At 32.7% G+C, this 20,170-nt stretch overlaps 1 protein-coding gene and 1 long non-coding RNA gene across 3 annotated transcripts; one reads left to right on the top strand and one right to left on the bottom strand.

The window, feature by feature from the left end:
- The first annotated feature begins 3,677 nt into the window (after positions 1 to 3,677).
- LOC103503194 (uncharacterized) lies at positions 3,678 to 5,384 on the top strand. The gene is made up of 3 exons (XR_007823237.1): positions 3,678 to 3,722; positions 4,601 to 4,765; positions 5,250 to 5,384. It is a non-coding gene; the product is annotated as an uncharacterized LOC103503194 (long non-coding RNA).
- A 2,110-nt stretch (positions 5,385 to 7,494) lies between these two features.
- LOC103486162 (FT-interacting protein 3-like) lies at positions 7,495 to 10,985 on the bottom strand. Of its 2 annotated transcripts, none has more exons than XM_008444029.3 (3): positions 10,723 to 10,985; positions 10,425 to 10,506; positions 7,495 to 10,080 (listed from the first exon to the last, which is right to left on the bottom strand). In XM_008444029.3, the coding sequence occupies exon 3, from the start codon at positions 10,045 to 10,047 to the stop codon at positions 7,717 to 7,719; it is 2,331 nt and encodes a 776-aa protein (XP_008442251.1). In that variant the 5' UTR covers positions 10,048 to 10,080; positions 10,425 to 10,506; positions 10,723 to 10,985; the 3' UTR covers positions 7,495 to 7,716. The 2 variants fall into 2 exon arrangements, with proteins under 2 accessions (XP_008442251.1, XP_008442250.1); XM_008444028.3 differs by having other exon boundaries at positions 10,761 to 10,985.
- Positions 10,986 to 20,170: the final 9,185 nt, after the last annotated feature.

The following is a 20,170-nucleotide window of genomic DNA, read 5'->3' as shown; positions in this document are numbered from 1 at the left end:
AACAAACTAATAAAATATTTATGACTCGTGTAACAAAACCCATAAAGTTAGCCATTTTTTTAAAATATTTCAGTTGCCCTTCCATCTTTTTCTCCCCCGATTTTTTTATAATCTTTCTCCTTTACTCTTCTTTTTTTAGCTGCAATTTCTTCCATCTTTCTTCTTTTTTTTGAATAACCAAATCTGATTTCTTTATATTATCTTTCTTATTTTTCTCTTTTTTTTCATTGCGTGCATGTCTTTCTTCTTCTTCTTTCTTTTTCTTTTTTTTTTCATGCATCGTCTTTCTTCTTTTCTTTTTTACGTTGTTTAGATTAAGGTAACCAAATCTAAAAATGGTGTATAAATAATCTTGAAAAAAATTGTTTAGCTAAATCTAAACGATCATGTACCAAATTTTGAAAAAAAAAATCAAATCTTAACGATCATGTACCAAATTTTGAAAAAAAAATCGTTTAGATTTAGGGTAGTCAAATATAAACGATTGTGTAGCCAAATCTAAACGATTGTAAACCAAATTTTGTACCCCAAATCTAAACGATCGTGTACCAAACAATAGGCAAATCTAAACGATCTTGTACCAAATATATTACGCGTGTTACCAAATATATTACGCGCATTGTTGACGGGACATTTTTGTTATTTTTTCTGATGGGCCTGTAGGTTTTTTTCATTTTTAGAATTGTTCTATACAGTGTTAATATTTTATCGCTTTGTTATATTTTTTAAAAGACCCCAAATATAGAGGTGAAACCATTATTTAAACTTAATTTTTAAAAAACTAAAAAATAAATGATCGTCAAATTGGATCTAATAAAAGAGTTTTTAAATTAGGTTTTTAAAAAAATATAATAAACCGACAATATATTTAACAATTTCGAAAATGAAAAAAGCCCACAAGTCCAGAATGAGAAATATAAAAAATGTCTCCGTCAACACGCGATTAATCGACCACATGCGTTGGTGTAATTCTTCTTCTAAACGATCATGATACACAGCCACATATAATCACTACATACAAGATACACAATTGTATCAACACTAGCCACAAGCGCGCGTGTAGTTCTTCTTCTAAACGATCGTGAACCAAGATCGTTTAGATATTGGTACACGATTCCATACCAAGAGCTAAACGATCAAGTACAAAATCTAGATGATTTTGTTCAAGATCTTGTACCAAGATCTTTTATATTTCGTACATGATCTTATACAAATATCGTTTAGATTTTGTACACGATCATATACCAAGAGCGAGACAATCGTGTACCAAGATCTAAACAATTTTTGTTCAAGATCATGTACCAAGCCTTTTTTCCCACTAGAAGAAATTTGACCTTTAATGTCGGTTGGAAAAAATAAAAACAGAGGTTTAATGTCGGTTTTAAACCGACATTAAAGAGGAGGGATTAATGTCGGTTTAAAACCGACATTGAAGCTAATCTTTATTTTTTTTATATATAAAATTAATATTTTCCATTTAATTTAGGGTTTGCGTTGCTTTTCTTTAACCCACTAGTAGCCGCCTGCGTTCCTTCCCTTCGTATCTCTCGTCTCGCATTTCTACTATCTATGATCTCACCGCATCTCTTCTTCCATATTTAGCCAACTCATTTTTCTCTCTCGGTTTCATTTCTTCATGAAGATAAAAGAAAAGGTTTGACAAATTTGTATATTTTTCCCTCTTTCTTCTCTCGATGAGATTAGGGTTTTGATTCAGATCTGATCTCTGATTCCCATCTTTAGATTCTTCCTTATAAAGATCTCCACCTTCCAAACCTATTCATTTCTTGGTCAATTTTTTTGGTATGTTTCAATGTTTGGAATTAGCTCTCAATTATTTGCTTTATTTATTTATTTTAATTCCATCCGGTGACTTTTGTTGCAGATTCTGTTTGGTTTTGAATTTCGTATTTGAGTAATTCCTTTCATGTTCTGTTTCAGATTCAAACTTTCTTCTCACTCTGAGTATTCTTCTTTTTCGTTACTCTTGTTGTTTGGTTAAACATGGGGGATCGGCTGGTTGTTTTTTTTATTTTTTTAATAGTGATTTTGTATACTTGAATTACTTTGTTTTTTCGGATGAAGCGGTGTTAAACAAACCTTGAAAATTGGCTCCACAAAGATAGCATCACATGGGCGGCCAGATCTCACTTCAATAATTATCCACTCTAGCTGTAATGAATAAATGAAATCATAGAGTAATTGAACAGCCAGTGGAAACCAATGCAACGTGGACTATGATTAATATCCCAAATTAGAACCATATGTACAATACAAGTTCCTTACTCGAGAGTCCAATTTGATGTTTCAATTTCCAATCTACCACTCACAGCCTCTCTATTTCGTCTTCCTCAGCTTTCAAATAAACGAAAACTTTTGAATTTACCGGGAGATCCTGTTTTGCTCATTTAAAATTCATTTTGAACGATCCCCATTATCATCAGCTTGCCGTTCCATCGACCCTTCTGCGTATGCTCCACTCTCCCTCAACTTCCTGCTTTGATTATTGAATTTACATTCCTTTTGCATTCAGTAATTTATTGTTCGTTTCATTTCTTGTGAATCTGTGATGGGTTTATGCCCCGAAGATAAGACATTTGTCTAATTACACTATGTGAATTTTCTATGCTTAACGCAAGAGGTTTAGGTTCCACTGGTATGAATTGCCTCATCTTCGTGCATTCATAGTATTGTATCTTCTTGGGTTACCTTTGCTTTGTAGTTCATGAATTGGGTTTCAACACTTATAATTTGAAGAACGGGGCACTGTAGAATTGATGAAAAAGGAAGGGGAAATGCTCTGCTGTTATGTGAAAAGAAATGGGTAACATTCACTAGGAAGTAGGATTAATTGCTAGAGCTGCGGAAGTAGGTTCGTAGTGGTAAAAATACTAAAATATGTTAACATGTTAATTGAGCTTTTGTTAGATGAACATCTTGCTGAGTAAAAAAGGCTTGTCTTTGGCTGGTGGTGCATCCTCATGTTTTACTAATTGTAATGTGTCAAGTGGAAGATTGTGTCTCACTCTAATTTTGGCGGTACCCATTAGTAGTTATGTTCTGGTCTAATTTGAAATATTCCATGATAGATAGAGAGTTAAAGAATCATAGCCAAGTTTCGTTCCTTGGTAAATTCTTTTCGAGCTTTCAATAGCGAGTTGGTGGTTCCTTTTCCCTGCTGGCCATGAATTTCAATTCAAAATTCCAGCTGAAATACATGAAAAGAGCAGAACGCCCGTTGTTCTATCCTTGAAAACAGTTGGTTCATTTTATTTTATTTTTTTTGTTATTATTAATCTTCTAATGTTCAAATGTTATTGTAAGGTTATGTTGGTGGTAAATTTGTAATATGATGTCGGATGTTATTAGAGTCTGTCATATCCCGATTCTTTTTGTGGGATTATTTTTCATATGCCTAAAGTGCTGGTTTTCATCTTCAAAATAAAAAAGAAAGAAAGAAAAGGAAAACAACATATAAAAAACGTCACTCAAGTGTTGTAGTTCTTTTGCTGTCTTATGTTCTTACATTTTCATTTCCATCCCTACCCATCTTCTCCAAAATTTCCACTAAAGTTTCCTTATGTTTTGGTTTCATTTTTATCTTCCATTTCTCTCTCTCTCTTTCTCTCTCTCTCTTGACTCTTTTATTTTTCTTTTCATTTTTTTGTTCGGATGGTAGTCTTCCTTAACCACAAAACCAAGTGAAAGCTCTCAACCCAAAGGTTTGTTTTTGTTTTGTTTGGTCTTTGAGTAACGATCATCTGATTTACTTATCTTTCCAACTCAAAAAGTACGAAATGAAATGTTTGCTGATCCTTTTCAGATATTTCTGCCAATAGGCATATGAAGTAGTATAACTTGAACTTTGACGATGAGTTTGGGATGACTTTTGGAATTGTGAGAAGTGGCTAAAATCGCTTAATGGACTATGGTCACAAAGTCAAAAGTGATTTTGAAAATTCCACAAGTACATGAAAAACGCTTTGAAAGCACTTAAGTATTTATTCTCCAAAAGTGCTTGTAAGAGAAGTGATTTACTCCAAGAAAAAAAAAATCTAAAAGTTTATAACAAACCCACTTTATTATTGTTATTTGTGATTGGCATCAAAGCTTGTTGCTTACTGCTTTTCACCCTATTTATTTTTTGTTTTGGAAACTTTGATTTACTGAGATCCCGTTTGGTAACCATTTCGTTATTATTATATTTTTTTTTTTTTGAAAATTAAGCCTATCTTCTCTCTATATCTTACGAGATTTGCATCTTTCTTAAATACATGGTTGAATTTTTTGCCAATTTTCACAAACAAAAACAACATTTTGAAAGCTACTTTTTTTAGTTTTCAAGTTTTGGCTTGGTTTTTTAAACCATTGGTAGAATGTAGATAACAAAGGAAGAAAGTTGGAGGTAGAATGAGTGCCTATAGGCTTAACTTTTCAAAAACAAAAACAAAAAACAAAATGTTTACAAAACGGGGCTGAGAAAAAGCATCTTTCGGTTCCTCACTCCATATTTTATATCATTTATTTTCAATCAAAGGTGAAAATTTGTGGATTATGAATGACTTCTAGTTGAGCTTTCAGCAAATATATTTTGCTACAGTGGGCAAAAGCAATCGAAAGTTTGGATGATGGAGTCCCAGAATCGAATAAGAGCTTTGGCATGAAGCAAAGGCCAGATGGTGATATTGAAATCGATGAAAAATATTGGAAGCATGATTTCTGTATTCCAACCTGCCAAAAGTGCAACAGAGTGCTCAAACCTGATGTAAGATTATTTCTTCCACTATTTGATAATATTTCTTGTCACAGAAGTCAAATAACAGTTTTAGGAAACAAATCTGTCCCATGATTATTCGCTGAATCTGAAGATTAATGTAGAGAAAAAAATAGAATCCACATTGTATGGCAAACATAATGTAAGATGAAGAGACTTGAATCTCCTGAATTAAAATCCATATCAGCTATATCATCCATGAGAAAAGGAAACCACATCAGCTATGTCGCATTAAATCATACTACCTCATTATTCGAGAGTATATTGTGTAGATTATTATGAGAAAATAGAACTCCTTCACAACATAGTTTAAGTAAACAGTTGAAGATGTGTTATGTTGTCGGAAACTAGAACTTAACGGATCAATCTCAAGGTAGCATTGTTGGTTCTGCACAATTGTATATATTTCAAATGGATTGTTGGTTGTTGATTATGTATTTTGTGCTGATATTTTTGTTATGAAATGCAATGGTAGGAAAGGGGAAGGCCTTTAATAACACTAGAGTGAAGCGGTCGATTAAGGTGCCCACGATTAGTAACAAGCTAGTAGATATGATGATTATTCATGGAGGAAATATGGCCAAAAGCCAATCAAGGCTTCTCCACACCCAAGGTATACAAATATGATTGCTTTACTTTTCAGTTTATTGTGTTGACGTTGCTTATTTCTTTATAGATTGATATTAGTTTTCATAATAATGTTATGTAAAAAAATGTTGATTATTCATTTGGCGGGCAATATTATGAGCTAATCAATTACAAGAGTTCATAGGATGCCACATAAAATATATTTTTTTTATTTGGGAAAAGGATTGTATATGATTGCATCTATGGAATATTTCTAATATTAGATTGAAGAGATTTAGGAAAGCCTGATGGATGGGGTAGACTGAAGAGAGTTATGTGGATTGGGGTGTGGATATAAAATCTTAAGAACTTTTCATCCTTCTCTATAATTTTAGTGCTTCAAATAGCTTTGTTATTCTATAGATAAATGGTTTATTTGGATATTGTTTGTAGATAATTGAAGTCATATCAGGTTGAAAGCTAAGCGATTGTGCAGAGATGGCCAAGCGATCGTTGAAAATTGAAGACTGAGAAGGCATTTAGGATTTTTAATTATTTAATTCTTGTATTAGAATCTTTTCTCATGTACTATTGTAGAATGTATATATAAACATAATATTAAGATTTTATTTTGTGTATTCAAATGTAAAAGACAAATATTATAGTTTCTAACATAATATGAATTTCATTGATTTGTTGGCGTGTGAAAAACATATTTATCTACATTGACCCAATGTCGATCTATAGGACAATAATGTAACAATTAAATAAAAATAAATTTGTAAAAATGAATCCAAAAACTAGGCTTTAATGTCGGTTTTAAACTGACATCAGAGTTCAACCGACATTAAAGGGCTTCAATAACACTATCAAAGATGTCGGTTGAAAACTGACAAACCGACATTAAAGAGGCCTTTAATGTCGTTTTTAAATCGACATTAAAGCCCAACCGAGATTAAAGGGCTTCAATAACACCATCAAAGATGTCGGTTGAAAACTGACATTAAAGGCCTTTAATCTTGTTTTTAAACCGACATTAAAGGCCTTTAATAACGCTCACAAAGATGTCGGTTGCCAAGTGATTAAAGCCTTAAACCGACATTAAAGGTCAGATTTCTTCTAGTGTCCAAATATAAAAGATATTGGTACACAATTTTGAACCAAGATCGTTTAGCTTTGGTACAAGATCATTTAGATCCGGAAGAGGAAACATGTGGGAGATGATGAAGATCGTTTACCAAATGAAAATTTGAATAAGTGAAAAAAAAAATATAAAAGAAAGAATAATAATAATTGTAAAACAATGATCATGATTTCAAAAAAATATAAAAGAAAAATTGCAAAAGAAGATGGGGAAGGAAGAAATCGGAGCCGAGCGAAATTCAAAAGCGACAAGGACAAACTTGGAATATTTAAAGAAAATGGCCGGCTTCATAGACTTTACGATTTTGTTACGCATACGGTAAATATTTTGGTATTTTGTTATATTTGTGAAAATTAATCTTTTAAATTTTGTTTTTGTTTTTTACAAATTGGCTAACAACTCAATTATTTATGAAAACGTTGTAAAGATTAAATATATAGTGAGAAAATAAACTAAATTATATATAAAAAAAAAAACTGAATAATTATTAAATTACCTAGTTATTCAATTTTGATGGAACTATTTTGATTCTCTAAGTTTAGAGTGTAAACATTTCTTCTATATGAATTATTGAAGGTTCTAAGTATCAATTATTAATATCATTTAATGAGATGCCAAACAACTATATGGGTTAAAAGATAATATCCTCGACCGATAGGATAAAAGAATATATCTTCAACCAACAAGTGAAACATTTAAACATCTCTGTCTCGTTTCAACTTAAACTTGGTTCTAAACGGAAGCAATGGGTTCTAAATGGAAGGTCGTGCTGTTGAACTAAGCTCGTTAGTTGTGCCCTTGAACTTATTTAATTTTTGATTGACTGAAACAAGAATATGCATATGCTAAATCAAAACTTTCAAGGCAATGTGGTTGCCTAAACTTTTATCCATTATCTACAAAATATATAAACTGGTTCAAAATGTCCAAACGATAATAGATTATAGATCCCAGTCTCAATGGAATTGTAATCAGTAGTCACAATCTAAACTAAAGAAGAGAAGTTCAGTAACACTTAAATGCCAACAAATTCTATTCAAAAGATAATTAACATAACACAAATCCACAAATAAAAACTACCTTCACCTTTCTGGGGAAGGCCACAATACATTTTGACTCTTGAATGCCCAAAAAAATGCCCCTAAACAAAGATATGATAAACAGCATACAAAAGCTTCATGTTTGCTTTCCCCATCATCATTTTACCAATAGACCAAAAGAAATAAATTCATCATAGCATACAGTCTGTTCTGGCCGGCAACCTCCGGAAGAAGTTGAGCGGCACGGATGGGAGCTTGTACCGAAACCTCGGATGTCTAAGCACGTAAATCCCCGAAAGAAGTGCCACAACTTGGAATGGTGTAACATACAGAACTATGGCAGAAACCAAGCAGAAGATAACAAACAATGCCGACGCTCTTGGGTCGCGCCAACTGAGTAGAGATTGCAGCCTTTCTCCTTGAGTTGCTAGGTCCCCGACAACAGTTTGGATTCTCCCTGCAATGCTCCTCAACCGATCGTACCTCATCCTCACAATGTCAGCAGGGCGAGAAGTCGGAAAAGTGTCAAACTCCTCATCAAGTTCGTCAGGGTGAGAGGAATCGGCATGAGAGAGACGGGTGTCCATGTGAGGAGGGTGCCTTGGCCTCCATCTATAATGCCAAACTCCAATTAGGAAGAGATAGAGGAAAATTGTGGGAAGAATGAGCTCTGGGTACATGACAAGGATTATGAACAAGATATGTATAAGAACAGTTGTAATGGGGTTCCTCCAATTGCAAATCTGATCAAACCATTTTCCAACTGCAATCAGGCCACTAAAAACTCCCATGATTCTGAAGAAATTCGCCTTGCTTCTTCTCATGCTCCACATGTGGGAGCCCACATCAAGCATATACTCGACGACCTCTTTTCGCAGTGGTGGCTCGGCACGGCTCAGCCTCATTGAGACGATTTGTGTTGCCTGGTGGCGAAGACTATCGAGCTGGCTCACCGTTAACGGATGAATATAGTGCATTTTGGGAAGGAGTGGATGTGAGTACATATGCAGCATGTTTAACAAAGAAGAGCATGTAAACCTCACAGCCAAATGAATCTCACCCATTTTCTTCACCCCATTTGGGTGAAGAACCAGCAGAGGATATGAATGAGTATACACTCGATCTGTCTCGAGTGTGGAAAGACGAATTCTTACCTTCCCTATCCGAGCATCTTTCGATCCTCCTCCCTTGTCTCCACCGTGCAAATGACAGTTGTCGAAAACTCCAATTGTAATAACAGTACAGGGATCAAAAACCTCCCAAGTGTACTGCTCATTCCACTTGGGTATGAAGCTGTCAATGATCGTCCTCGTTCGAATCCACTTCTGCCCATACTTAGCCACACAGTATGCATCTGTCGTTCCACGACCGTCTTTTGTCTTCATTGGCATTAACCCCTGAGCATTCAGAATCCCCAATTCTAAAACTCCAATGCTGTTCTTCCAGAGCTGTTTCGCAGTTGGTCGAAGATCGCTACTATAATGTGTTGATTCGTCCAGAACATGGTAGCCACCTTCCAAACATATCCTCATATGAATCCTACTAGAAAACTTGATCTCCTTCTTCTTCTCCCCTTCAACAACAACAACATGTTTCTCAAGATTGAACCATCTTGTGTTCACAGCTCTATGGTCCAATCTCCTATCTATATATTGCAGCGGAATCGCACACCGTCCCAAGACCTCATCCTTATTTGGCGCAACTCGGTCTTCCACACTTAAAATCAAAGGCTCTTCAAATGGTTCAGCTGCTACAAACATCAAATCCTCATTCCACATTGGATTGATAGTTCTAGACTGTGATATTCTAGTCCTCAATGCCTGATTTCCAAGTATAGCCTTAACAAAAACCTCTGGATACCGACCTTTATCAGTTGGTTGTAGATCTTGAGCTTCAATGATATTCACCCTCAAATACCAAAGCTTGGGAGAAAGGTACACCTTAGACCGTATATTCGCAAGCCCATCTGCTCCACTCACAGTTGCAGCATCCGAATTCCAAGCCTCAGGAAATGCTTCATCTGCTTGTGTTCCCATCCAAACAGCCAACATCAGCTCTCCTTTCACCTTGTCCCCTTTCCGATCATCCAACCGATACCATTGTGGAGCCAAAGGACTGTCAGGTGGTACCCTTCTTGGAACCTCATTCAAGTCAAAAAGAACTCTCCCCATGAAATCGTCCTTCACAAAATCCTTATCCTTCACAGTCACCTCAAGCACTGAAGCCTGAATCCGATCCTTTGAAAAGGCAAACACCTGATTCCATTCAGGATTCGACTTCTTCTCAAAATGTCGAGTCGTACCTTTGTAGTTTCCAAGCTTGACCTCCACATATGGATCGCAGCTACCAGTGACATCTTTCCCTGGCAAATCCTTCGCTTTGACGACCCGAACGTAGAGGTAATACATTTGCTCCACAAGGTCATAGGTGCTTGCTAGTTTGTCACCAGTGACCTTCCCCCCACCAAGGTGGGGATTGGTCTCTTTCAGTAAGAAATCCTCTGGTGGAGGCTTTTGCATCATCTTCACAGTTCAATTGATTTTTCAAACACAAACCTAAAAAAATAAAAACCAAAAACAAACTCCATCTTAATAGAAATATAACGTTATACATTTCAAAAAAAACAAAATTCAAAATCTTCCCACTTAAAAAAAACCTGAAACATAGGAAAACATAGTTAAAGACTAAAGGCGTAGCCACAAAAATCGGAAACAAAATATATAAAACAAATCTTTGGACGTTACCGTTTACAGAACTCAAAAACGACTTCGGATTTAAAACAAATACAACATAAACATTAAACAGAACAGTTCTTGATCTCAAGATGAGTAAAAACTTTTTTGGAAAAAAAAAATCCCAAAATTCTAAGAAAAAGCTTTTAAGGGGTGTGAAAGTTCACCTGAATAAGAAAAACCCTTGAAGAAAAAGAGAAGATTTTAGTGAAGTCTTCAAAAGCTTCAGATCTGAAAAGTCCTCAACCCCTGAAGAGAGAATGAAAATGCAAAGCAAGTGAGTTCATCAACAATCATAGATCCAAAGAATACAGAACAAGGAAACCAAAAACAAAAAAAGAGAGAGTGTAATCCACTTCATTGTTGTTTGGCTACAGAGAAAAATGGCAGAACAAGAACAACAAATCCATTTTCTCTCATTTTCTATAGAACCAAACAGATGAGAAAACTAAGAAAAACAGAGACCAGTATCACCAAGTGATGAATCTCAAAAAAAAGAAAACCTTCAATTTCAATGGCATTCTTCAAAAGATAACTAAAAGAGAAACCCCATTAGAGAAGGAAGGGAAATGCAGGTGGGTTTGAGAAGAGAGAGAGAAAGAAGAAAAAAGGCGGTTTTTAGGGAGTGGGTTTTTTCTTTTCTTTTCTTTTTTATCTCTGGGGCGTGAGATAGGATCTGAAAGACCGAAGGGAGTATATGCAAAGCGAAGAGAAGTGTACTTTTCTTTTTTCTTTTTTTAAGATATTCGTTCCTCTATTGGTTTCATTTATAATTTCCACGGTGTGGAACTCGACTCTTTTACTGTGGTTGTACCATTCGAATTTGGGATTAAAAGATTATTTTAATTTGAATTATGTTAATTCACATTTTTTAGAGCGAAATATTTCAACATAGACATATAAAAGCACGATAGAAAAAGAAAAAAATTAAGCAACTATTATATAATAAATATAAAAATAACAGAATTAATTATATTTTATAATTATCTTTTTTTTAGCGGTAAGGTGGAGGATCTAACTTCTAATCTTATTATATAATTAATGCTAGTTAAGTTATGTTTTCTTTTTTGCACAATTTTAAATTATAAAAGTTTGAAACACAAAGTTCCAACCATGGAGGGATCTTTAACACCCTTTATTGTTAAACTCTTCAATAAAAACCATGTTTCTTTTTAAAAACTGTAATTATTATTAGAAATGTTATTTTTGTGAGAAAATATGTTTAGTCCGGTTCGAAAATAAAATTATCCATGTCATTGCAACTTTGACTTCTCTATTTTCTTTAATTTGGATCTATGTTTTGTGAGATAGTATTCTTTTCCTCCTCTTTTTTTAGGAAGATATAGAGAACATCATTGTGATTGTTGTTTACTTGGTACATTTAACCTCTAAGAAGTATGCTTAGACTGTATTTGATTTAATATTCACATCCTCAATATTCCTCTTTTAACTTGCTTGTCTTGAAACCATGTTTATATTAATCCCTATAATATAATATTGGTTATTGTTAAGAAAAATCTTATTGTTTTATTTCAAGTTTATAAATTAAATAAATGTACTAAATAAAATAAATTTAAGACATCAATATCTAAATTACCTGGTTTGTTTGGCAGTATTGTTAGATGTAATTACAAAGGTTATCTCGAAGTTTTGGATGCCCTTCTCAAGCATGGATTTTCTAGATTCTAAGTTGAGGGATCTTATTTTACTCTTTTGTTCTTCCTTATATATACACACACATATATTACTCTTCATTTGCATTATTTAATTAAATCAAATACTATCAAGTGAAACTTTTCTAAATATAACAAACTACTGAAATATTTACGGTCCATGTAACAAATCCCATAAATTTAGTCATTTTTTAAATATTTCAGATTTGTCCTTCCATCCTTTTCTGCGATTTTTATGGTCTTTTTGCTTTGTACTCTTCATGCGATTTCTTCCATCTTTCTTTTTTTTTAAATTTGGGTAACCAAATCTATTCTTTTTTATTCCTGTTTCTTCTTTTTATTCCCATTTCTTCTTTTTATTCCCGTTTCTTCTTTTTCTTTTTTTTTTTCATTCACTGCATGCATTGTATCGTCTTCCTTTTTTTTTTTAAACAGATGATGTATAAAGAATCTTGAAAAAATTGGTTAGACATTTAAATTAGAGTAACCAAAATTAAAATATCGTATATAAATAATATTGAAAAAAATCGTTTATACCAAATTTTGAAGAAAAAAAACCATTTAGATTTGGGGTAGCCAAATTTAAATGATCGTATACCAAATTTTGATTTTTTTTTTTAAATTTGAAATCCCAAATCTAAACGATTGTGTAGCCAAATGTAAACAATCATGTACCAAATCTAAACGATCGTATACCAAATTTTGATTTTTTTTTTTTTTTTTAGATTTGGAACCTCAAATATAAACTATTGTATACCAAATTTTGAAAAAAAAAATGGTTTAGATTTGGGTAGCCAAATCTAAACGTGTACCTAATTAATTAAACGATCGTGTACCAAATCGCGTTACCAAATATATTACACGCATTGTTGACAGGACATTTCTGGTATTTTACACGGTGGGCCTCTGGACTTTTTCCATTTTCGGAATAGTTCTATACAATGTAAATACTTTGCCCTTTTTTTATATTTTTTAAAAGACCCCTACTATCAATGGTATATATCAATTTTTTTTAATATGTCATAGTTCTTATTATTTTTTAAGCAATATATTAAAATTCAAAATAAATTTAAACATATTAATAAAATAAGTTTAAAATAGGGGATTTAAAAAAAATATATATAACAAACTGGTGACATATTTCTACTCTATAAAACACTTTGGGAAACAGAAAAAACTCACAAACCCATAATAAAATAATATAAAAAATAACCTCAGTCAACACGCAATGAATCGGTTAAACGCGCGCGTAAGTAATCTTCTTCTAAACAATCGTGTACTACAGTCTAAATGAATGATCTATGATCGTTTAAGTCATGATACACTACCGTGTAGCTTTTTTTAACAATGCGGAAAAATGCTTCAAATTTAAACGATCGAATTGACCATGTTAAACGATCATGTTGACTGTGGTAAACGATCATTTAGATCATATCCACACAATGGTCTTGTTCTTTTTAAATTATGGGAAAAAGACTTCAAATCTAAATGATCGTGTTAATTATGGTAAATGATCGTTTAGATCATAACAACACAATCATGTAGTTATTTTAAACTATGAAAAAAGGGCTTCAAATTCAAATTATTGTGTTGATCATGGTGAACAATCATGTTGACAATGGTAAACGATCGTTTAGATCATGTCAAAATGATATTTAAACGATCTTGATATTCTCGAATACGAGGAAAATGAAATAGCTTCAAAGAATCTTGTTGAAAATGCTAAATATGAAATAAGATATTTAAGCAGAAGAATAGATTGTTTAAAAATAGAAGAAATAAAATTTGGAAGAGAAGAAATCGCAAAGAAGGAATAAAAAGAAAAAGAAGATAAGAAAGAAAATATGGAAGAGAAGAAATTGCAAAGAAGGAAGAAGAAGAAGAAAGAGAAGTGATGCAAAGGCAAATTAAACCTGGGAATTATGAAAGTATTTTACCGGCTTTATGAGCTTTTGTTTTTTTTACACGGGTTATAAATATTTTTGGGTTTTGTTATATTTATGTAAATTAAACTTTAAAATATACAAAGTTAATCATAAATTAATAAATGGGGTCTTTTAAAAAATATAAAAAAGCGGCAAAATATTTCTACTCTATAGGACAATTTCAAAAACGGAAAAAGCCTAGAGACCCACCGTATAAAATACCAAAAATGCCCCATCAACCACACCATCAATAACGCGCGAGTAATATATTTGCGATCGTTTAGATATGGCTACAATTTATACGCGATCGTTTAGATATGATTCAATATATACGTCATCGTTTAGATATGGCTATAACTTATACGCGATCGTTTAGATATGGCTACAAGACGATCGTTTAGATATGGTTATAATTTATACCCGATCGTTTAAATATGATTCAATATATACGTGATCGTTTAGATATGGTTCAATATATACACCATCGTTTAGATATGACTATAATTTATACGCGATCGTTTAGATATTGCTACAAGGCGATATTTTAGATATGGTTATAATTTATACCGTTTAGATATGGTTACAATTTATCTTTTTAATTCCATCGTTTTTATTTTGTTACACGATTGTTTAGATTTGGGGACCCAAATCTAAATGATTTTTTTTTAAAATTTGGTACACGATTTTTTTTAATTCTTTTGTATAAGATCGTTTAGATTTGGCTACTCCAATCCAAATGATTTTTTTTCAAGATTTTTTATACACGATCTTTTGTTTTTTTTTTACACGATCGTTTACTTTTTAAAATGATTGTATGATTTTTTTTAAGATTCTTTATACACAATCTTTTATTTTTTTACACGATCGTTTACATTTGGCTAATCCAATCTAAATAATTTTTTTTCAAGATTCTTTGTCTTATACACAGTTGTTTAGATTTGGTTACCAAATGTAAACGCGTAAAAAGAAAAGAAAAGAAGAAAGACGATGGAAAGATTAAACGACGTAAAAAAGAAACAGAAAAGAAGAAGATGTAAATATTAAACGATGTAAAAAAAATCAAAAAAGAAGAAAGACGGTCGAAAGAAATCACAAAATTAGAAAAGAAGAAATACGATGGAAAGAAATCGCAGTGAAAAAAAAAGAAGAAATGCGATTGAAAGATTTAACGATGTAAAAAAACAATTGAAAAATAAGAAAGATGATGGAAAGAAATCGAAAAAAAAAAAGAACAGGAAAAGAAGAAAAACGATGAAAGAAATCAAGGAGGAAGACGATGAAAGAAATCGTAGAGAAATCGCGAGGAAGAGAAGGGAAAACCTGGATTATTTAAAAAATGGCTAACTTTATGAGTTTTGTTACACGAGCCGTAAATAGTTTGTGTTTTGTTACATTTATGTAAGTTTCCCTTAATAAATAGACCTAAGGAATTAAACATTAGGTAAATTTAAAACACTCTTGATTAGTAAAAATCTAAATCTTGGATTGGGGACATTACGCTAAAGATTTAAATATTTTTATTACCTACTCCTTTAAAAACAAAACAGATAGGGTCCAAACTAAACGGGTCTAAAATTTAAAGATGAAAATAATTATAAAATGATATTTTTAAATATAGTAAAATAAATTAAAATATTTACGAGATATAACAAAATTTTAGATCATATCAAGGCATTGATAAACTTTTATTATTGTCTATTAATATGATTGATAGAAGTATATAAGTGTTTATTAATGTTTACAGTAAATATTTTATTAAATTCACGATGTTTGATAAAAAAAAAAAAAAAGGAAGGATGATAAAAATTTGAGAAACAGAATTATATTAAATATTTATAGTTTACTTTTTCTTTAATCGTTTGGTTTCACATGGTGAAGTGAAGAGAAGGAAGAAGGCATGTGGAGGGAGCGTTGGAAGTGGTTTTTTGAGGTGGGAATTTGTTTCATTGGCACGTGTACGCACCGTGTTGAGGGTGGCACGTGTGGATTGTGATCTTGGGGTTTGAGCAGACATAAACAAGTACTACTTCTCTTTTTATTTTTCCACTTCACATTAAGTTAGAATAAATTTGAATTTGAATTTATTTTCTTCTCTTTTTTTATTTTACTGTAATACGTTCTATTAAGTTTTCATCCACATCTTTGATATTTTTTTTTTAGGTTTGTTGTCGATATATGAGAAGAAAAAAGGATTTTCCCATTATATTGGAGAAGAATTCAAGAAACATAACTTATTTAAAATAATAAATAAAGGTTTTTAATAGGAGTCTTTTCAAAAATATAACAAAGCGGATTTACACTGTATAGAACACTTCTAAAAACAGAAAAAACTTAGAGATCCATCGTGTAAAATACCAAAAATACTATGTCAATCACGCTGTCAACAACGTGCGCATATTATACTTGGGTACGCGATCGTTTAGATATGACTGCAATTTATTTTTAAACAATTTTTTTTTCAAATTTTGGTAGACGATTTTTTAAATTCTTTTGGTACACAATCGTTTAAATTTCTCTAAACGATAATTTTTTTTCATGATTATTTACTTTTTTTACACGATCGTTTACTTTTTTTACACAATCGTTTACATTTGGCTACTCCAATCTAAATGATTTTTTTAAGATTCTTTATACACGATCTTTTATTATTCTATATGATCGTTTACTTTTTCTACACGATTATTTACATTTTGCTACTCCAATCTAAATGATTTTTTTTCAATATTCTTTATACACGATGTTTTATTTTTTTATACGATCGTTTACTTTTTTTACACGATCGTTTACATTTGACTACTCTAATCTAAATGATTATTTTCAAGATTCTTTATACACGGTCTTTTATTTTCTTTTCAGAATCATTTACTTTTTTTTACATGATCGTTTACATTTGGCTACTCCAAGCTAAATGATTTTTTTTCTAAATTCTTTATACACGATCTTTTAGATTTTGCTATTTGTTAAATATGGTCTTACCCAAATTTAAACGACGTAAAAAAAAGAGAAAAAGAAGAAAGACGATGGAAAGAAATCACAACGAAAAAAAAAAGAGGAAAAGAAGAAATACGATAGAAAGATTAAACGACGAATCAGAAAAGAAGAAAGACGATGGAAAGAAATCGCAGCAGAAAAAAAGAAGAGGAAAAGAAGAAATACCATGGAAAGAAATCGCAGTAGAAAAAAAAAAAGAAAAGAAGAAAGACGATGGAAGAAATCGCAGGAGGAAGACGATAAAAGAAATCACGAGTAAGAGAAGAAAGATGCAAGGGCAAACCTAGAATATTTAAAAAATGGCTAACTTTATGGGTTTTGTTACACGGGCCGTAAATAGTTTGGTGTTTTGTTACATTTATAAAAGTTTCCCTTTTTACTATGGAAAAATATTTAAAAAGGTAAAAATATTAAAAATATTTATAAATATAATAAAACGTCAACTTAAAAACAACCTTATTTTATTCCTTTAAATTTATTTTTTAAATTTTGGTTTCTATAATTTTTTTTAAAATATTTATCACAATCAATATTTTCAATATTTTTTTTTTTGTAAAATTAGGGTGTTTCGGCCTTATATTTGCAAGAAATGGAGTAAGCTAGCTCACTCCTTGTTTGAAGCCTGAAGGTTTCCATAATCCCCCACTTTCCCCAACTCTCTTCATTAATCCTTCTCGCTCCCCTTCTTGCTCCCCCTATAAATCTTTCATGGTTTTTGGCACAATCCTTCTTACATTTCCCTCCTAATCGTTATCCATCGTTTATTTCGTTGACGACTTCGTTTCAATGTATTGCCTCCAAAACTCTTCTCCTTCTCCCTTTTTGGTTTGGTTGAATGGTTGGGTTTCCACCCCTTGCCTTCAGAACCCTTCCTTGCATGCTCAAAGAGGCTTCTCGGTGCACATGCAAGGAGCTCTTCCTTGCTGCTCCAACTTCCCCTTTTCACTCTGACTTGTACCTACTTTTTCACTCCGACTTATACCTCGAAACACATGTGAACAGAGAGATGCTACTTCTACTGTTAGATCTGGAGAATGGTAAGGGCATCGGCATCAAAGCACGATAGGGGTGTTGCCGGTTCTTATCGGGTTTGTATCCCAAGCATGCCCTTATAGCCGATGATGAGGTCCTCTTCCGAATTATGTTTTTCATTTTTTTTTTTGTGTTTCCTTTTCATTTTTGGTGTGTTTCTTTTTCATGTTGTATGTTTAAAATGTTGCTTATGTGATATGTTTTGGAAATATTTTTTGATATGTGTTCTTCTCATACGTTGATATTCTGATTGTTTTTTTTATTTATCATTTTTATTCATTTTCTAATCTGGAAGAAGCATGATCTTCACTGAAATATTTTCATTTGTTGAACTTTTGATTTTTCTCTGCTCATAATGTGATTGAAAGCTCATTTGTATTTTTCATGAACCATTCTGTGTTCTTTTGTATTTTTTCCATACAATTTTGTGTCCATCTTTTTTCCTTTGCTAAAATTGTTACTACCCTCTTCCCATAATGACAAAGAAGCCAAACAATGCAATATGATTTCAGAGTAAGGTTGGCATGAGATACCCCGAGCTAAAGAACATAAGCATTATGTAATATGATCTCGGGCGAAGGTTGTCCCGAGATGTCCCGAGCTAAAAAACATAAGCCTTATGCAATATGATATCGGGATAAGGTTGCTCAGAGATGCCTTTGATTTTTTCTTAATCCATTTTTAGTTTTCTTGGGGAAATGTTGTTTGGCTTCGTCTTTATTTTAAAATTAAAAAAAAATGCATTATTTTCTGTCACACCCCATTCTAGGTTTTACTCTCTAACCTAGATCATGACATGAAAACACTTTTTAAAACAACTTTCTTTTTCAACTTAACTTCTATGGAACCCATTATGAATTCCTATAGAAATTTCGATAGCATCTCCCATAAAATATGAGTTAGCAAACCTGAAAAGAGGTGAAAATTACACAACTTAAGTGTATACATACAAAGAACGAAAGTTGTAGTCAATTAAAGGGAACTCAACCAATGCTTCGTCCTTGACCGCTACCTGGGGGGGAGGGGGAGACATTGAAAACGTAAGTTGAAAACTCAATGAGTGGCAAGTTTCTTAGAAGTAAAAACTCATAAAACATGCTAAAAAAGAAAACCTGTAAGTATGCATCAATAATGAAATAATAGTTTACATCATTATCACATAGCCACCAATCAACCAACAAACCTGTACTCAATCCAACCATGACAAGGCGTCTAAATATACGACCAAGGATAGCTCGAACATGACCAAGGAATCATGCGACCAAAATTAGCTTACGCATATTTAGTACCCGCCACGATAGCAACCTCTATCCAATCCGACCATGGTATAATACTAAATACACAACCAAGAATAGCTCACACGTGATCCATATCCACAAGGAAACATGCAGCCAAACTGAGCTCACCATGCTTAGCACCTACCACGATAACAACCTCCATCCAATCCAACCATGATAGCATACTAAATACATGGCTCGAAATAGCTCACACGTGATCCATATCCACAAAGAAACACATGGCCAAACAAAGCTCACGCATACTTAGCACCTACCATAGTAACAACCTCCATATCAGCTTCTATGTACACATAGAGCCACCCGCCATGGGTTAAGCTAGGCCCAAAGCCATATCACAATCTTCCACCCACATCCTCACCAAGGCCCAGGTTCTCGGATCTCTGGTCACAACCTCTTTCAGCCCCAGAACTCCTTGACAACCACAGGTGGCACTACGAAAAGACATTCACGTAACCTTAGGAAAATCACCTTCTCGTTCACCATAAACATCAGTTGACCATATTTTAAAACCAAGTATAACAAAAAACTTGAAACAACGATTTTATAGAGTTCAAGTCGTACGCATTCTTAAAATCATGATGAATAAACGCATCACTTAAGTATAAATAAAAACAGGAACTTGAAACCCGCTTTTATAAAATCCAAGTTGAACATTCTTAAAATCACGATGCATAAACACATTGTTTAAACATAGATGAAAACGTAGTCATAACAAGTTTAAGTTATGGTAATTTCCAAATGATATCATAAAATAACATGTATATGTACAAAGAAAGTTTGAAAATGAGCCACTCACTATCAATAACTCGATCCCCGGGATTATACGCTTTTTCCACTTCAATTTGGCCTGAAACAATGATCAAGGTCACATCATTGTCTTCATATATCAAGATGTCATAACTATTTTTAAAACACACCATAAGGTCAACTCAAACTATTTAATGTTCCAAAGAATTCAATTTATCTCTTCCAAGTCTTAAATTGAACCTTCCCC

Source organism: Cucumis melo, chromosome 8, assembly GCF_025177605.1.
Source record: "Cucumis melo cultivar AY chromosome 8, USDA_Cmelo_AY_1.0, whole genome shotgun sequence".
NCBI classification, from domain to species: domain Eukaryota; kingdom Viridiplantae; phylum Streptophyta; class Magnoliopsida; order Cucurbitales; family Cucurbitaceae; genus Cucumis; species Cucumis melo.
The sequence above is the reverse complement of the archived record's forward strand: the minus strand, read 5'-3'. Positions and strand labels throughout refer to the sequence as shown.

Coding starts and splice junctions, on each gene's coding strand:
- LOC103486162 (XM_008444029.3), bottom strand. CDS start 10,047: ATGATGCAAAAGCCTCCACCAGAGGATTTCTTACTGAAAGAGACCAAT.